The sequence below is a fragment of the Oncorhynchus clarkii genome, chromosome 9, assembly GCF_045791955.1.
Source record: "Oncorhynchus clarkii lewisi isolate Uvic-CL-2024 chromosome 9, UVic_Ocla_1.0, whole genome shotgun sequence".
NCBI classification, from domain to species: domain Eukaryota; kingdom Metazoa; phylum Chordata; class Actinopteri; order Salmoniformes; family Salmonidae; genus Oncorhynchus; species Oncorhynchus clarkii.
In genome coordinates, this window is record NC_092155.1 from 61,414,308 (window position 1) to 61,433,101 (window position 18,794).

Sequence of the window (18,794 nt, forward strand, 5' to 3'; positions counted from 1 at the left end):
AAGCTAAAATTGGCTATATCTTTAAAAATGCATAAACAAAAATGTGCTTTTTGGTTGTAGTTTAAGGTTACGTTTAGGCATAAGGTTAGCAGGGTGTTTCGGGCCAGGGTTAGGTTTAAAATCCAATTTTAAGAAAATAAATTGTTGAAAGAGGCGGTGTTTAGCCAAAATTAGGACTGTGGCTATGGTAACTAGTGATGACCCAGCGTGTCGAACTCAGAACTAACAGACAGGGAAAGCAATGTGGGTTGCACGTTTTGCAAACGTGTGCCTGCAATATTCTCCCATGGATCTGATCATTTGAATTCGCCTATGTAACACACCCATATACTTACACAATAATTAAACTTGATAAACTACCCGTTGCATTGGCAGTTTCCCTTTTCCGAGTCCTTCAGTCAGTCTTACGATGAACCCTTAAAGAGGTCTGTTTAATATTGTACAACCATTAGGACTTTATAAAAAGGTTAGCCTAATATTACTGAAATATGTTGTGTAAAATAGTAGGATTGATTTGGAGAAGAACTGTCCTTTGGCTATTGCCACACAACAACAAAAAGTCAAGCAGCCCTTTGTCAGTAGAACAAAAGATTGAGTGGCCCCATCCATTGGTCTCTTGTCTACCCCAATACCCCATGCTGCCCCCTGAAGGGGAACAGGGTTGGTTTAATTATGGAATAGGTATGATAGTTGATATGACAACATAGAGCTTTGGACCTTCCTATGAAAGTGTGGTCCCCATCTTCTTTTTGCCTGATTGGGGGCTGTTATGGCTTCAGATGACAGATATACTGTTGTCAAGAAATCAAAATGTGACACTGGTAATTACAAATTTGACCCAAGAAAATATAGGCTTAAATACAGAAGGATTGTCATTTTGTTGTTGGTGTATAACATTTGAAACCAGTACTTTTATTTAAAAAATATTAGAGGTTAAAATGTTATATTTGAAAGAAATGCTATGATGTCCATGTGAAACGTCTCTGTTTTTATGTCAGTTTTTAAATAACAGAAAAAATGGCGACAAATGTGGACCTGGACCAGACCCCAGATGCCACTGCAGAGAAATGCAGCAGTTTTGAACTGCTGGACTGGCTCAATAAGACCCTGGACATCAAATTCACCCGGGTGGAGAACATATGCTCAGGTACTGTCTCACTAGGTCACACAGCTTCATTGCTATGCTATAACAAGAATCATAGAGCCGTCTACAATGCTTTTATCATATAGAAAAAACGTAGACTCCTGACACTTAGTGGACAGGTACTTTTCTCTCTAATGTCTGATGAAAAGCACACGTTTCACTATAGCAGAGGTCTCCAACCTTTTCTAGCATGAGAGCTACTTTAAAAATAATTAAACCTGATCTACTCATTATTTTCTAGCTTTTAAATAGGCACGTTATTTTCTCTTCCTTTCCCCTGCAAACTCTTCCCCATGTCCTTAGTGTGCAAGAGAAAGTAGTGCACCATGTTCTCTGCCATTTAATTGACAGATATTGTGTTCGGTTTGTCTTTTTAAGCCAATAGTGACTAATCAGGAGTGGGATAATGTCAGTGTTACATTAATTAGAAAGTAGCTGGGAGCTTGCAGTGTCTGATACTTGTGAGATTTGATTATGACAGTTTGCGGTGGAAAATGTGAAAATTGCATGTACTTTCAGAATTGTTACTCATAGTTGGGCTGCGAGCTACTGGTAGCTTGTGATTAACCTGTTGGAGACTACAGGCTATTCTGTCCTGCTGTCCCTGGTTACTAGAGGGTCTTAAACCTCTTTTGTGTGGCTGTGGTGTGAAGGTTCCTGCTACTGCCAGCTGATGGACTGGATCTTCCCTGGGTGCATTGACCTCAGCACAGTGAAGTTCCAGGCCCAGGACACGTCAGACTTCCTCCACAACTACAATATGCTCCAAGCTGGCTTCAACAAGACTGGTGTCACCAAGGTTTGACTACACCCCATTTTGTTTCCGTATATAAATTACTTACACCCATCACATTTAAGTCAAGGATCTTTTTTTATTGTATGTTAATATTTTATATATGGGCAGAGGGATTCTCCCTTAGTTTCTTTGTGGTATCTGCTTATTGTTCTAAATCCCTCCCCTTTAGACTGTTCCAGTGGAGGAGCTGATAAACGGAAAGTTCCATCCCAACTTCATATTCCTGAAGTGGTTCAAGAGGTTTTTCCAGGCTAACCTGGCAGGGCAGGTGTATAACCCTGTAGAGGCTCGCCAAGGCCAGGACATCCAGCCTGCCAGATTCCGCTTACATTCTCCTCAGAGACTTCACCTCAAGGGCCACAATTCTGCCAGCCACAGTCCCAGTCAATCAGGTGTTCAGTATTTTACATATCATGGGTTGAAATATTATTTGTGCTGTTTCTGACCTTATAATCAAGATAGATTATTGTTGATCTTTTTGTGTTAATCAATTTGTGTTTTCCTTTTTTCGACAGGGGTGTTGGAAACCGACACGGAGGAAGAAGCTTTAGGGAAGTATCAAAGGAAAAGTATTATTTATGAGGATATATGGAGGGAGACTTACTCCTGGGTGGGGGCCAGCACTCTGGGAGAGATCTATGCCTACTGCAGTCTGTGCGATCTTAACCTCAACATCTATCACTCAGGTCTGTTTGACCTGAAGCGTCACTCACAGTCCAAGAAGCACTGCAAGCTTTCCCTGGCTGCCAGTGATGGCACCCTAACGCCAGAGCCAGGGAAAAGCAGTCAGGGCAGCTGCAGTGACCTTCCACCCTGTAGTGAGTTGGTCATTCGCTTCATTCAAGCCAACTGTGTCTCTGGCCCCTCCGCGGCTGAGGACCAAGTGTCTAACAGATACGGCCAGTATGTCCTGGGACTACAGTACCCAAAGGACATAGTGTCTGCCTGCCAAAAGACTCCTTACTGCATATACATGTACGGAGGAGTGGTGCTAGGGCAGACTGACATGGCTTCTGTAGTTCTAGTGGGGTATTTTGATGTAAAGGAAGCCAGGCACCGCATCAGGCTGTTGGATGTTCTGCAGCCTCCAGATGATGACAATGCTGGAGAGAAAACAGCTGCAGCTCTGGTGGAGACCTTGGAGAGGTTTGGGCTTCCTGCAGCTAACCTCGCTGCTCTCTACTCAGATGGTAATGGTTCTGCCTCAGAGCCAATATGCTCACAACTCAGGGAACTCAACACCAACATGTTGGTGCTAAGTGGGCTGTATGGGGTGGCTGATGCAGCCTGCCATGCTGGGGTGTCGGAGCTCTCCACTCAGGCCCAGGAGCTTATTGTAGATATCTACTCCCACTTCTCCTCCTGCTCCACCAAGGATGACAACCTGAAGGAACTGTTTTCCAGCATTAGCGGTACTGATGGCCTCACCCTTCCCCTCACCACCTGCTGCCTTAACTTCTGCATGTTAGTCAGGAAGGTTTTGGGAATGTGGACCGATCTCATCTCCCACTTCAGCTCCTGTAATGAAGAGGATAACATAGATAATAAGGCTAAGCTGATCTGCACACAGCTGCAGGACCCCAAACTCAGGGCTATCTTCATGTTTCTGGACCAGGCCCTAGAGCCCCTCCGTGTCTTCCAGGAGCGACTGCATCACCATGAGGGCTCAGCCCGGGCTGACTTGGTGCAGATCCTACAGGATGCCAGCGGCCTCCTGCGCTCCTATGCCTCCAGTTTCCTCCGTCCTCAAGCCGTCGTGCTCTTCCTCAAGGAACGTGACGCCTTTCTCCTCAAGACCACAAAGTTCCACCTGCCAGGGGCAGAGCTGAACGTGGGTGGGGCTGTAGTGGAGGACTTCCTGTGTGAGTCATCAGAGACAGGAAGTGAAGCACTGCAGTTATTACAGGAACAGGCTCTCTCCTTCTACACAGCGCTCACAGCCCGCGTGGCGGAGGGGCTGCCTCTTAGTGACGGTGTGTTGAGGAGCATGGCCCAGCTACTGAGCCCTCAGGGCAGGCTGAAAGTGACAGGGAAGGCTGTGGGAGAGCTGGGGGCCAAACTGGGGCTCTGCAGCTCACCCGAGGAAATCAGCCAGCTGAACAAGGAGTTCCTGGAATACCAGCTGGCAGAGGAGGGAGAGGGGGACGATGGAGAAAACAGATGTGATGGAGGGGTCCAGAATGACTCGGCAGCACCTTCGCTGGAGCAACATTGGAGCACTGTGCTGAAGGCTTCTGGGTCGACCACCATCTTCAGGAAACTTGTTTTGACCCTCTTAGCCATGCCCTGCCCCCCACTTGAAGCTCAGAAAGTCTTCACACAGGTATGTGAAGATAAAAAGCATCACACATGTGTATGTCACTGCATGCCTGCATGGAAGTTATTGCGTTGGTACTGTCCCATTTATGTACTTACAGTGCCTTCGGAAAGTATTCAGACCCCTGGACCTTTTCCACGTTTTATTACGTTACAGCCTTAATCTAAAATTGATTAAATAAAAACATTTCAGAATGACAAAGACAAAACAGGGTTTTAGATTTTTTTTAGATACGTTATTTACAGTATTCAGACCCTTTACTATGACACTCCTGGAAACCTGGCACCATCCCTACCATGAAGCATGGTTGTGGCAGGGACTGGGAGAATAGTCAGGATCGAGGCAAAGATGAATGGAGCAAAGTACAGAGAGATCCTTGATGCAAACCTACTCCAGAGCGCTCAGGACCTCAGACTGGGCCGAAGGTACACCTAAGCACACAACAACCCTAAGCACACAGTCAAGACAATGCAGGAGTGACTTCGGAACAAGTCTCTGAATGTCCTTGAGTGGCCCAGCCAGAGCCCGGACTTGAACCCGATCGAACATCTCTGGAGAGACCTGAAAATAGCTGTGCAGCAACGCTCCCCATCCAACCTGACAGAGCTTGAGAGGATCTGCAGAGAAGAATGGGAGAAACTCCCACAATACAGGTGTGCCAAGCTTGTAGCGTCATACCCAAGAAGATTCGAGGCTGTATTCGCTGCCAAAGGTACTTCAACAAAGCACTGAGTAAAGGGTCTGAATACTTATGTAAATGTGACATTTCAGGTTTTATTTTTATTTTTTATTAGCAAAAAATTCTAAAACCCTGTTTTTGCTTTGTCATTATGGGCTATTGTGTGTAGATTGATGTGGGGGTAAAATGTAACCACTTTTAGATTAAGTGACCTAACAAAATGTGACCTAACAAAATGTGGAAAAAGTCAAGAGGTCTGTCCAAAACATGTGTGTGTGTCTGTCAGTCAGTCAGTCTCTGCATCTATATTATTTGTGTCTGTGTTTTCAGGCTGTGGAGAATGGGGATGCTGACCAGTTCGCTGACAGTGTGACAGAGAGTGAGCTGGACTCCATTCAGAAAGTAGACCGTACCAATGATAGCACTCTCTCAGACAACAACAGTGTCAACGGGCTTGGCAGGAAGAAGGAAAGTCGAGGTCGTTCCAGAAAGATTCCATCAGGTACGTTATTTCATTAGGGGACTGGGATAGGAATATAATAGAATGTGATATAATTATAATAATTAAGTATATTAATAATGTGTTGAGTTGCACCCACAAGAGTACTCAAATGCTTTTTTAAAGGTACAGTTCCATTTTGGTTTAGCATTAGTTTGTGTGTGTGTGTGTACCGGCAAGCAGCTTATCACGTGGATTAACACATGAAAGGGTTAGCTTTAATTCAGGATTGTGCCAGCTCTCCATTGTTGGGGTAGGTTAGTGTAGCATGAGCATGCTTCAGGTTTACATTTTTGGACAGTCTTATAGAAGTTGTTGTGTAAGTTTAACAGACTGAATAGACAGATGTATATATTTTTGTGAGAAATCATTATTGTTATTTAAAGGGGATGGTATTATCATAGAGGGGATGCTATCAACATGCCATACCATTGGTTGAGTTAGCTATAATTGTATGCCTCTCATATGAATTTCAAAACGTGTGCATGCAAATACCCTGACATGGGCACTGTCCCATATTAGAAAACATTTGTCATCATCTCTACATGTGTGTGGTGCCCTTAGCATTGTCTGGTATGCAGAAGCCCTGAGAGCAAAAGTGCATTTTGACATGACACCCTACACAGCACCAAAACAGCTACACATCTAATCATCTAATATTGCAGTCATGATGGCAGAATTCAGTATTATATGGGTTGTAATCTTACACTGTCCATTGATTCAGTGTTTCACATACTTCTATTACAGGATCCCTGTTAATAATGGAAGCATCAATGTGTTGTTTTCCAGGGCTGAATTACCTTAATGGGACAGTGAAGCCATGCACAGTGCGGCTGCAGAAGATAATCAGTAAGATAAGATATTGACAGTTACTGAAGATGATCATTGGTAATCATCTAGATCACTTAAAGGGGAAATCAGCAGTTGCTACATCCACATTTGGACTTCTAAATGAATGATATGTACCCATTGATTCCTGAAGAATATAACTTCTAAATGCCTCATGAGCTTATTTCAACTGTCTTTTCCTATCATAACCCAAAATATAAGCTTGTTTTACTCCAATGTTTGTAAACAAAGTAAATGTAAGCAAACACTTTAAAGCCTTAAAATGATACTGTTGATATCATGGATGGTCAGTCTTTGAATCCATAGACCTGTCTATGAATTTGAAAGTGGTTACATTTCTCCAGCTCCGTCCCTCAGATTTCTACCGAAACAGTTGTGGGGACGACACTTTGTTATTGTTTCAACTGCTGATTGACCCCTTTAAAGCCCAGTGCAGTGATTTTCCTGTGTTTTCTATGTATTTCCATGCTATGAGGTTGAAATTGTACTGCGAAATTGTGAAAATGATAATAATGCCCTTTTAGTTTAAGAGCTGTTTGAAAAGACTGCCTGAAAATTCAGCCTGTTTTGGTTGGATGGAGTTTTGGCCTGCTGCTGCTTCTTCTTGACCATTTTAATTGAAAACAATCACTGTAGGGTACTTAAGAAATAATTTGTTATTGAGATAAAAACCGCTGTATTGGACCTTTATACTCGATTTAAGCAGTGTACAGGTGACACATTACCAGAGAATGCTTCACAATCCACCTACTGCTCTTCCCATGGTTGGGGTTCATTTCATTTCAATTCAGTCAATGTAAACTGAAATTCAAATTTCTCTCAATGCTTTTCAATGAAACCCTGTCTCTTTAGTTGTCTATGCGCTGTCTTTTCACCTTTGGACAATTTCAGGCAAAAAAAAAAAAACTAAAATGATTTGGTTTAATACAATTTGTGTTTGTAGATGGACCAAAGAATGAGGAACATACTGTGTTCGTTGAGGATGATGTCATTTGGACAAATACTATGGAGGTAATGTTTAGTATTCTTTTTTCTTTCTTTTTTTAACCATATTTCATGTCTGGCAGTATTGGGTGAACCAATTCGACGTATATGGTTATTTAAGATTTAGCTAAGAGTGGCGTTATTGTTTTCATGGGACTCATAATCAACTTCGCATAACAGAGCTTCCCAGTAGAAAACAGACATAGATATTGGAGCCTATGCTTGTTTTTACCTTGCTGTAGTGGGGGGGATGTGTGACAAATTAAACCCCAAGTAAACTGCATGTGACAACACCTGACAATGGAAACAATATCATTCTTTCAAATCAAACAAAGCAAAGTGTTCATGAATCTTTTGTGTACATGGATGTCTCCAAATCTTGACATAATGGTAAACTTTTCTCTACAGGCCTTTTTAAATAGAGGTCAGCAGTATGCTTAACTCTGCTGTTGCTTGTCCAATCAACCATTCTCTAAGATTTGACATTCTTTGAATTCAAAACCTTAAACTATGCCTAGGAGAAGTGCATGCCAACCTTTCACCCTTGTCTAACAAACTAACCTCATCAGCAGCTTTTTTATCTTTTTCTTTTTCTTTCCATTTTTTTCACGTGATCTGCTTTATGGTTTGTAGTAGTGGGCTAGTTATTGGATGTGAGAAGGTGAGTGTGTGTGAGTGCTTGAATGTGTGTGTGTGTGCTCGATGTGTTTAATATGTGTGTGTGCATGTGTGTTGTCCCTCAGGGCAACATTAGGGGCATTTATGGCTGGGAGAGCAGCTTACGCCAGAAGCCACAGGCGAGAGCTGTATTTCAGGCTGGTGCTGGTGCCGGTGCCGGTGCTGGTGCCTGGGCCAAGCCACAGGTTCTTGACAACGACAGCAAAAAGGACCAGGAGTCTGAGGCTGTGACGGTAGGTACTCTCACCTGTGCTCCTACCTGTGATGGCTGGTGGGCAGAGATACCTGAGGACAGGCTCATTGTAATGGCTACGGTATCAAACACATGGATTAATTCCATTCCAACCATAAGAATGAGCCCCTCCTCCTATATCTTCACCCACCAGCCTGTAGGAGAGCCCCTCTGGCGAATGGGACAGTGAAAGGCGCAGTACTGTCAAAACAACAGAACATGTATATTTCGTTATAAAGGTGTGCTTGGCTGTCATAGGCACATCATCATTTGTGTGCGTGGCTCTTGTGATTCGGATTCTAACGTTCTGACTTCCCTTCTAACACTTTATGGGCATGGTAGTCTCCAATTTCATCACCTTTATCATTTTCAATTGTGCACCATGGTCAGCTGGATTAGGTCGCTTAAATAAATGCTGACAAACCAAGTACCAGAGTAGCGTATTACATGTAAAAAAAAATATATATACATTTAAATGTTTAAAAAAACGGATATTTACAATTTGCAGTCACCCATTAGACACCCTTTCAACTGTCTTTGTTTACATTTTTCAGGTTAATCTGTGAATGTGTTTGTCATTGTCTTCAGACTATTTTATCTGTGTATTCAAGCATAAATGTTTTTGATTTTCAGCCCCTGAAGAATGAGAATCAAACATCAACATCCAATGTGTCTACTCCGAGTCGCAGGGCAGCAAAGAAGGGCGTTGATTACCAGGTTCCTACTTTCACGACAATTAGTATCACAAATATTTGCTATGCATGGCAACATGCTTCCTTATCATGTAAACCCATGTGAATAACCCTCCATCTCCCGGGTCTCACCCTGTAGGATGGGAAGGGTTTCCCCACTGGAGAGCTGGTGTGGGGAAAGGTGAAGGGCTTCTCCTGGTGGCCTGGAGTGGTGGTGCTCTGGAAGTCCAACAAAACACCGCCTGTATCCATGCGCCGGGTAGAGTGGTTTGGAGACGGCATGTTTTCCGAGGTGAGGACTTGACTTGACTCGTTGTAAATAACAAGATTCATCTGCAGAACAGATTGATGTTTGATCTGAATCCTTCCTTTGTTTTGTGTTTCAGATCTGTACAGAGAGGCTTCTGCGTTTTGCAGCTTTTGCAAAGGGCTTCTGCAAGAATTCCTATGCCAGCTTGCCCACCTACAAAGATGCCATCTACCAGGTCCTTGAGGTAGGGCTGGAATTATTTTATCACTGTATAACATTCCATTGTAAAGCTCTGTACATCACTGTTTGTTACCTTAACATATATATCACAATATTCCATACTGTATAATACCACCAAGCAACACATTACTCACCACTCATATTTCATGTCTGTGCAGTTGGCTGGTGAACGCTGTGAGAAGTCCTTTCTTGCAGCGAGGAATCAACAAGAGGAGTTTAAGTTGATGCTGGACTGGGCCCACAGTGGATTCCAGCCCACTGGACCAGATGGGTTCAACCCCACAGCCCCTGCAGGTATGTGTGGTTTAGAGTGAAGTTGCTCCTAGACGGTGATCTCCCCACAAATGGTTAAAGTTAGGATTGGGGGAGAGGAAGCTGACCAAGCTCTGTACCTAGGTGAAACTTCACCCCGTAGTGCTTTGTGTTGCTTCTATTATATTTCCACAACAGGGTAACACTTATTCCTGTGTAGTAACACTGTAGTTACACTTCTATTAGCAGGTCATCTCAGTTTATTTTTGTTTTGTTTCATTCCCAAAGACTTGAAGGCAGAATCTTCAGACTCAGCTCTGTCAGACTACCAACCCCCAGCTAAGAAGAAGTATGTGAATAAGAACAGACCATCCTCTGGGAATCAGGGCTACAGCAGAGGTAAGTCCTATACCCACCGTAATCCATATTCATTAATGAGGGCAGTTTTTCTAATTACTCTGTCACTAAATAATTATATTTACATCAATTCAATTCCTTTTTTGTTGTTCATAGGGGCAATGCTACAAGAGGTTATGAAAGGCAAGAAAATTGAAGGTATTTCGTTTTCTTTCCACTGTAATTGTACTTTCTTGCTCTGTATTTCTCTGCGCTTTTGAAATATGACATATAATGGAATCAGTAATTTTACTATACTAATGTATACAATTAATTATTGTATCACCTCAGAATTCTGTTTATCATGTGGAACCCCCCACATCCACACCTTCCACCCACTGTTTGAAGGGAGTCTCTGCCAGAAGTGTAAGGTAAACCAACTACGTCTTCCTAGTCCTTTTAATGACTGTTCAGTTTATTTATGTAAACGTAGACATGTTAGATCATGTCTGCTTATCATTTGAAAGATTTGTTGACATTAATTAACCTCATCCCCATGGTAAAACTGTCCCCTTGTAACCTTTACAGGACAACTTTATTGAGACTTTGTACAGATACGACAAAGATGGCTACCAGTCCTACTGCACTGTTTGTTGTGCTGGCCAAGAGGTCATTCTGTGTGGCAATGCCAGCTGTTGCAGGTAAGCACGGCTCAAGAGTACATTTTCCCCTCTCTTCTTTCACTCCCATTTCCTTTTTTACATGCATATCCTCTCTGTCGTTCTCTCTCTCAGGTGTTTCTGTAAGGACTGCCTGAACTTTTTGGTTGGCGATGGAACCTTTAACCAACTGAAGGACGTGGACCCATGGATCTGCTTCATGTGCTTACCATCCCAGTGCAACGGATCACTCAAGCTACGGCCTGACTGGAGCGTGCGTGTTCAACAGTTCTTCATCAACAACAGTGCCCTCGAATTTGAACCCCACAGGATGTATCCCTCCATCCCTACACATCAACGCAGACCCATCCGGGTATTGTCTCTCTTTGATGGGATTGCCACAGGTTTGTACATTCTCAATATGGGCTTTCATTCTTCTTGGGGAGATTGTTACAGATGAGTGATGGTGATGTGTTGTATGAGGATGTATGCAATGGCATGTGTTTCTTCTGTTATCTGACAGGTTACTGTGTGCAGAAAGGTTAGGGTTTGGTCTTTTTTAGGTGTGGTTAATGGTGTTGCATGGCTGTGTATGACCATTGTGCTCTTGCAGGGTACCTGGTGCTCAAAGACCTGGGCTTCATCATAAAACGCTACATTGCCTCTGAGATCTGTGGGAACTCGATTGCTGTGGGTATGATCAAACACCAGGGCCAGATAGAGCATATCAACGACGTACGCACCATCACCAGGAAACATGTGAGTTCAGCATACACACACACACACACACACACATTCATGTTAGAACACATTACAACACACACACACACACACACACACTCCTATGGTCATTCTCTACAAAAAATGTGCTATCTAGAACCTAAATGGGTTCTACAGCTGTCCCCATAGGAGAACCCGTTGAAGAACCCTTTTTGGTTCCAGGTAGAACCCCATTGGGTTCCATGTACAACCCTTTCCTTTTGGAACCCTTTTTTTCTAAGAGGGTAACCTTTGTGTGTCTGTGTTTGCTTTAGCTGGCTGAATGGGGTCCTTTTGACCTCCTGATTGGAGGAAGCCCCTGCAATGATCTGGCCTGCGTCAACCCTGCTCGGAAGGGCTTATTTGGTAAGGAACCTCCTGACTTCAAAGTAAAAAGAGTGCTTCTACTAGACAATGTAGAGAGCAAATGTCTGAAGCACTTTATCCAGTCCGTTTTCACATTGTTTTATCAGCAGTTAACAGAGTAGCCTACTGTTACATGTACATGCTTACCTCTCCATTGGCCTAGTAAACGTGTTTTAATGGTGTTTCATTGGTTTTCTCTGTCTCTGTTTCCAGAGGGCACAGGCAGGCTGTTCTTTGAATATTACAGGATGCTGACCATGATGAGGCCAAGGGAAGATGATGATCGGCCATTCTTCTGGCTCTTTGAAAATGTGGTGGCCATGAGCGGTCATGACAAGGCTGACATCTGTCGCTTCCTTGAGGTAAAGATACTAGGTATTTCTATAAGAATACGCTAATCCATGGTCAATGAGGCCTGTCTCTCTTTCCTTTCACTCTCTGGCTCTTTCTCACTTTCTCTCTGGTCAAGACATTTGGCTGTATGTTTGCGTATTCATTTCATAATGACTAATAATCTCATCTGTGTCCAGTGCAATCCCATCCTGATCGATGCAGTAAAAGTGAGCCCAGCTCACAGAGCTCGCTACTTCTGGGGAAACCTCCCGGGCATGAACAGGTAAACATACAGTTGAAGTCAGAAGTTTAGATACACTTAGGTTGGAGTCATTAAAACTTGTTTTTCAATCACTCCGCAAATTTCTTGTTAACAAACTAGTTTTGGCAAGTCGGCTAGGACATCTACCTTGTGTGGGACACAAGTAATTTTTCCAACAATTGTTTACAGACAGGTTATTTCACTTATAATTCACTGTATCACAATTCCAGTGGGTCAGAAGTTTACATACACTAAATTGACTGTGCCTTTAAACAGCTTGGAAAATTCCAGAAAATGATGTCATGACTTTAGAAACTTCTGATAGGCTAATTTCAATAATTTGAGTCAATTGGAGGTGTACCTGTGGATGTATTTCAAGGCCTCTTTGCTTGACATCATGGGAAAATCAAAAGAAATCAGCCAAGACCTCAGAAAAAAAATTGTAAACCTCCACAAGTCTGGTTCATCCTTGGGAGCAATTTCCAAACGCCTGAAGGTACCACGTTCATCTGTACAAACAATAGTATGCAAGTCCATGGGACCATGCAGCCGTCATACCGCTCAGGAAGGAGAAGCGTTCTGTCTCCCAGAGATGAATGTACTTTGGTGCGAAAAGTGCAAATCGATCCCAGAACAACAGCAAAGGACCTTGTGAAGATGCTAGAGGAAACAAAAGTATCTATATCTATACAACATTTTCTATATCCACAGTAAAACGAGTCCTATATCGACATAACCTGAAAGGCCGCTCAGCAAGGAAGAAGCCACTGCTCCAAAACCGCCATTAAAAAAAGCCTGACTACTGTTTTCAACTGCACATGGGGAGAAAGATCCTACTTTTTGGAGAAATGTCCTCTGGCCATAATGACCATTGTTATGTTTGGAGGAAAAAGGGGGAGGCTTGCAAGCCGAGGAACACCATCCCAACCGTGAAGCACGGGGGTCGCAGCATCATGTTGTGGGGGTGCTTTGCTGCAAGAGGGACTGGTGCACTTCACAAAATAGATGACATCATGAGGTAGGAAAATTATGTGGATACATTGAAGCAACATCTCAAGACATTAGTCAGGAAGTTAAAGGTTGGTCGTAAATTAGTCTTCCAAATGTACAATGACCCCCAAGCATACTTCCAAAGTTGTGGCAAAATGGCTTAACAACAACAAAGTCAAGGTATTGGAGTGGCCATCACAAGCCCTGATCTCAATCCAATAGAACATTTGTAGGCAGAACTGAAAAAGCGTGTGCGAGCAAGGAGGCCTACAAACCTGACTCAGTTTCACCAGCTCTGTCAGGAAGAATGGGCCAAAATGTGTGGAAGCTTGTGGAAGGCTACCTGAAATGTTTGACCCAAGTTAAACAATTTAAAGGCAATGCTACCAAATACTAATTGAGTGTATGTAAACTTCTGACCTACTGGGAATGTGATGAAAGAAATAAAAGCTGAAATAAATCACTCTACTATTATTCTGACATTTCACTCTCTTAAAATAAAGTGGTGATCCTAACTGACCTAAGACAGGGAATTTTTACCCTGATTAAATGTCAGGAATTGTGAAAAACGGAGTTTAAATGTATTTGGCTAAGGTGTATGTAAACTTCTGACTTCAACTGTATATACAACTAACACATAGACACATCCCCATACATCTACACACACGCCTACTGATAAACACTAGCACATGCACTCAATATCATGTTGTTTTTCTTATGTTCAACTCATCTACATGAAGTAAAATTACTTTAAGATGGTTTGGCAGAGAGTTCACACATCTGTATGTGTTTATCTCCTTAGACCTCTAGCTACCTCTCTGGATGACAAGGTGAACCTGCAGGATTGTCTGGAGCTTGGACGCACGGCCAAGGTAACACTAATAAGCTTTTTCTAGATGGTTTTAGCCATCCGTACTTCACTGGCAAGAGAGGTTGAAGTTAAAAGTTTGAAGTTCAGATTAATTCTAATGCATATTTTCAAATGTATGAATGAGTTTCTAGCATCAGATGGGATGTCCATATTTGAAACATGGTTAAAGCTGTGATTGTTATCCGTCTGTTCTTTCCCTTATAGTATAACAAAGTTCCTACCATCACCACCAAGTCCAACTCCATCAGACAGGGGAAGATGGGACCCCTACCCGTCGACTTTAATGGCACGGAGGACTCCCTTTGGTGCACAGAGATGGAGAAGTAAGCCTTTATTATTGAGAGTAAAGGGGTAGGGGTGGACAGCATAGAATATAGAAGTGATTACAGTGTAATTACATTGTTTATAAGTTGTTATAGTTACCATTATTCTTATACCATGACTGTTCATGGATACGGCTCTCACTTGGTCTTATAGTGTGGAAGTTAAGTGAATGTAATCTGTAATTTCTGCTACAAATACACTTACACTCAGGTTGTTTTTACATTGTTCTAACATTTTCCACGTTATATGATTGACCTTCCTGCAGGATCTTTGGCTTTCCCAAGCATTACACTGATGCCAACAATATGGGTCAGAGCCAGCGGCAAAAAGTACTGGGCCGATCATGGAGTGTACCAGTTATCAGGCACCTCTTCGCTCCACTCAAGGACTACTTTGCCTGTGAGTAGGAACCTCACATTCCTGTATGCTGCACTGTCAACAACAACAGCAACATGAAATGGCTGATTGTTGGAGAGGGGAGGATAAAAACAGTATACTTATCCTTCCCTGCTTTTCAGTGAATGAAACTATCCTGTGTTTATCAGACTCACCTCAATCATATTAGTCTTTTTGTACTACTGTCTGTATTGTCTGTTTTATTCCTTTTCAGTTAATGAGCAGCTGTTTTCAATGCATTGTGGTCATATGATCACAGTATTCCCAGAATGCACTGACACTTTTTGGTTATTTCGGTTTGTCTGGAGTAGTTCAAGTTTGTCAATCATGTATTTGATGTTTTGTTTACATTTGGTCAATGATGGTGAGATCAGACCTCAAACCCTGCCCACTATCTACCTCAATACTGATCTGTGTCTTAAATCTGCAGTTTTCTGTATTTAATAGAATTTTATAAATAGTCATAAAATCATATTCACTTGTAAATATGATTGAACCTTCTAATGTTTTGTTACTTGTTTGGAAAAAAAGATCCTCTGAGAATTGAAAATCTGAAATTCAAGGCAGAAAATGTGCCTTGAGTGTTTGTTTGTATTTTAACTTGCCCAATATTCACCATTGTTACTCTCTCTGTGGTGCTAGAGTATGTTTAGGTTTTTAATGATAGTTGGTCACAGGACACACATTTTGACTTACATTGTCTTACTTGCCATTTATAGACTTTAATTTGGGTGATATAGTCAAGCATGTGGATGCTATATAAACCTGCATGCTTATTTTCTTCAAAGAAAAAGTTGCTGCAAGCCAGTCCTAACAGCTGTGATTTAATTAGTAAGATGTGTACATTCTCCCTCTCTCTTGGAGCAGTGGGCAGAGGAACGGTTTTAATTGCAAGTGCCTACTAAACAATTATTTTTAAACCCAGGAACAACACATGGAGAACTATTTTTCACCTGTAATTATTATGAATTCTTTAATATTTCAAAGGGAGCTGGACAAAGCTCTGAGGAAAGGAATACATCATAAACGTTGTCTCGCAATCCTTTCAGTAAATCAGACAGGCAGCGTGTAAGTTTGAAAGCAACTATTTTAAAATTCCCTTGTATGTTCTTAGGGTGGGTGTTGATGAAGGTCACATGGAGGGCCTACTCATAAAATACCCACTTCGGTTTCATGCCTGTTTGACGTGTGCTGTTATGACCAGTAAACTGTGTGTTTAGTTGAAGTGATGGTTTTAACTTCAGTGTTCTGTTCACCTCTCTCAGCAAGTTTGTTGAAATATACCACAACCATCTTTCATAGAACAAGTTACTCTACATTCTGAAATCATAAGTACTGTTTATCATTTGGGGTTATTGAGATTCTTAACTTAATTATTAGTTTTGAACCCTTGTTCCCCTCCAGCATCCATACCTTCCTCTCATGCTGTGTGTCAGTTCCATACCTTCCTTTCGTGAAGTGTGTCAGTGTGGTGACTGACGTCAAACTTCTCTTAACTCAGAGACCGAACACATACTCGATACCAAATGGGTTTTTTCTTACCATCTGTTTTTAATAAGCACCATCAGTTGAACACCTTCTGGACTGTGATTTACGTACATAAGATGCTGGCCTTATTAATTTGTTTTTTTTAATGACACAAAGGGAATTAACAATATCGTTCTGTGTACTGTATGTTTTGATAACATTTGAGGTATTGGTATAAAAGTATTATGTTATTAGGGTTTTCACTAGACTCCTGTTGGTGCTATAATATTCAATTGTTTTCTTATTTTCTTGCATGGTATGTTTAATATTAGTCAGGTTGTATAAAACGTGTAGTTGTCCACAGACTAGTTTAATGTATAGTTTCACAGTCTCATAACCGCATGTAAAGCTTTTGTCCCACATCTACAGTCATGTTAGATTAGAAATAAACTTCCCAAATGGTATTTTTTGTACTTTGTCCTTGTCAGTCGGTTAATTTATTGATTTTATGTTATAGTGTGTGTGCACTTAAAGCTTATAGGTAGGTGGTTGTGAGGACGTTGGTGAATGGAAAAATGCAGAGTCAGGCGCAGGAGACATATGAGTAATAGTCCAAAATGTACTCAAATAAGTAAGATTCCAACAAGGAACAAACACACTAATCCAGAGAACTAACAACGAGAACCCACATGACAAACAATAACGCACAAAACAGAGAGGGAAGTCAGAGGGTTTAATAAGGAACATAATTAATGGAATGGAAACCAGGTGTGTTTGATCAAGACAAAACAAAATGAAAATGAAACAACATGGATCGGTGGTGTCTAGAAAGCCGGTGAGGCCGAACGCCGCCCGAAGAAGGAGAGGGACCAACTTCGGCCGAAGTCGTGACAGTGGTCTCTGGGACCATAGCCTGTTGTGTACACTCCAAGCCTGTAGGTGAAATGTGCTATTGTGGTTTTATATAAGGCCATATATTAATCTTAACCTGAACAAAGAAATGAAACAGTGGTGTGAAGAAGATCATATAAGAATAATAGTGGATCAATATATTAGTAATATGTTGTATTCTTGTTTGGCAGTGTACACAGATGGTTTGAAGGATCCCATTGACGTGAATACAGGAACAGGTGTAATTATTCCTGAGTTCGATATTAATCTATGCAAGAGATTAACAAATAATTGATCAGTATATTTAACAGAAATGGTCACAATAATTTTTGGATTGCAATGGACAGAGGATGTGCAACCAAGAAGAGTATAAATATGAATGGATTCTGCATCAGTTTTGTGTAGTTTAATATCTGGAAAATTAGAGCGAGACGATTTATGGTTTGAAGTAATTACAATTTTGTTAGAAAAACAGAAATGGTACAGAGGTTTTGTTGGATTTCTGCTCATACAGGAGTCAATGGAAATGTTATAGTAGATACTGTATAATTGAAAAGAAAGCTATGTAAATTAACAAAGTGGATATGCAGGAGCAGCTTGGTAGAGGAGAGGTTAAAACATTGATCTGAAAGACTGGGTTGGATTGCTGGCAGAGGCCAGTTCTAAGGGGATACATTTCTATAGTACAAGGAAATCTGAATGGGCGGTAACCTAGTGCCATGTAATGGGAACAGAAGGGAGGAAGTTATGTTGAGTAGGATGTTATTAGGGCATATGGGATTGAATTCTTCTTTGAAATTGACATGGTGGCCTCCCGGGTGGCGCAGTGGTTAAGGGCGCTGTACTGCAGCGCCAGCTGTGCCATCAGAGTCCTAGGTTCGCGCCCAGGCTCTGTCGTAACCGGCCGCGACCGGGAGGTCCGTGGGGCGACGCACAATTGGCTAGCGTCGCCCGGGTTAGGGAGGGCTTGGTCGGTAGGGGTGTCATTGTCTCATCGCGCACCAGCGACTCCTGTGGCGGGCTGGGCGCAGTGTACGCTAGCCAAGGTGGCCAGGTGCACGGTGTTTCCTCCGGCGCATTGGTGCGGCTGGCTTCCGGGTTGGATGTGCGCTGTGTTAAAGAAGCAGCGGCTTGGTTGGTTGTGTATCGGAGGACGCATGACTTTCAACCTTCGTCTCTCCCGAGCCCGTACGGGAGTTGTAGCGATGAGACAAGATAGTAGCTACTACAACAATTGGATACTACGAAATTGGGGAGAAAAAGGGGTAAAATTCAAAAAAAAATAAAGAAATTGACATGGTACTGGAATGTGTGATGGGTGTATGGTAGAGGAAACGGTTGAGCATATTATTAGTCTATTGTGAACTGAATGATGTATAAAGGGAGAGTTTGTTTGATAGGGTCAGGGGGTGGGGGGGTTAGTGAGGTTTGTATGGAGCACAACACTGGAGCTCCCCTCCTGTACTCCCTGTTCACCCACAACTGCACGACTCCAACATCATCATTTGCAGATGACACAACAACGGCC

General features: G+C 42.2%; 1 protein-coding gene across 1 annotated transcript; it reads left to right on the forward strand.

The window, feature by feature from the left end:
* The first annotated feature begins 998 nt into the window (after positions 1-998).
* Positions 999-16,848, forward strand: LOC139416685 (DNA (cytosine-5)-methyltransferase 3A-like). The gene is made up of 24 exons (XM_071165653.1): positions 999-1,147; positions 1,798-1,943; positions 2,110-2,332; positions 2,456-4,263; positions 5,267-5,438; positions 6,225-6,284; positions 7,228-7,295; positions 8,012-8,179; positions 8,812-8,895; positions 9,010-9,162; positions 9,257-9,364; positions 9,519-9,654; positions 9,901-10,011; positions 10,126-10,167; positions 10,300-10,379; positions 10,537-10,649; positions 10,743-11,011; positions 11,221-11,366; positions 11,642-11,732; positions 11,946-12,094; positions 12,263-12,348; positions 14,120-14,189; positions 14,393-14,511; positions 14,778-16,848. The coding sequence occupies exons 1-24, from the start codon at positions 1,018-1,020 to the stop codon at positions 14,917-14,919; spliced, it is 4,674 nt and encodes a 1,557-aa protein (XP_071021754.1). The 5' UTR covers positions 999-1,017; the 3' UTR covers positions 14,920-16,848.
* Positions 16,849-18,794: the final 1,946 nt, after the last annotated feature.

Excerpts from the sequence above, each read along its gene's own strand:
- LOC139416685 (XM_071165653.1), top strand. The coding sequence starts at position 1,018 with ATGGCGACAAATGTGGACCTGGACCAGACCCCAGATGCCACTGCAGAG. Across the intron at positions 8,896-9,009 it reads AGAAGGGCGTTGATTACCAG|GATGGGAAGGGTTTCCCCAC; the intron begins GTTCCTACTTTC and ends CTCACCCTGTAG. Across the intron at positions 12,349-14,119 it reads AACCTCCCGGGCATGAACAG|ACCTCTAGCTACCTCTCTGG; the intron begins GTAAACATACAG and ends TTATCTCCTTAG.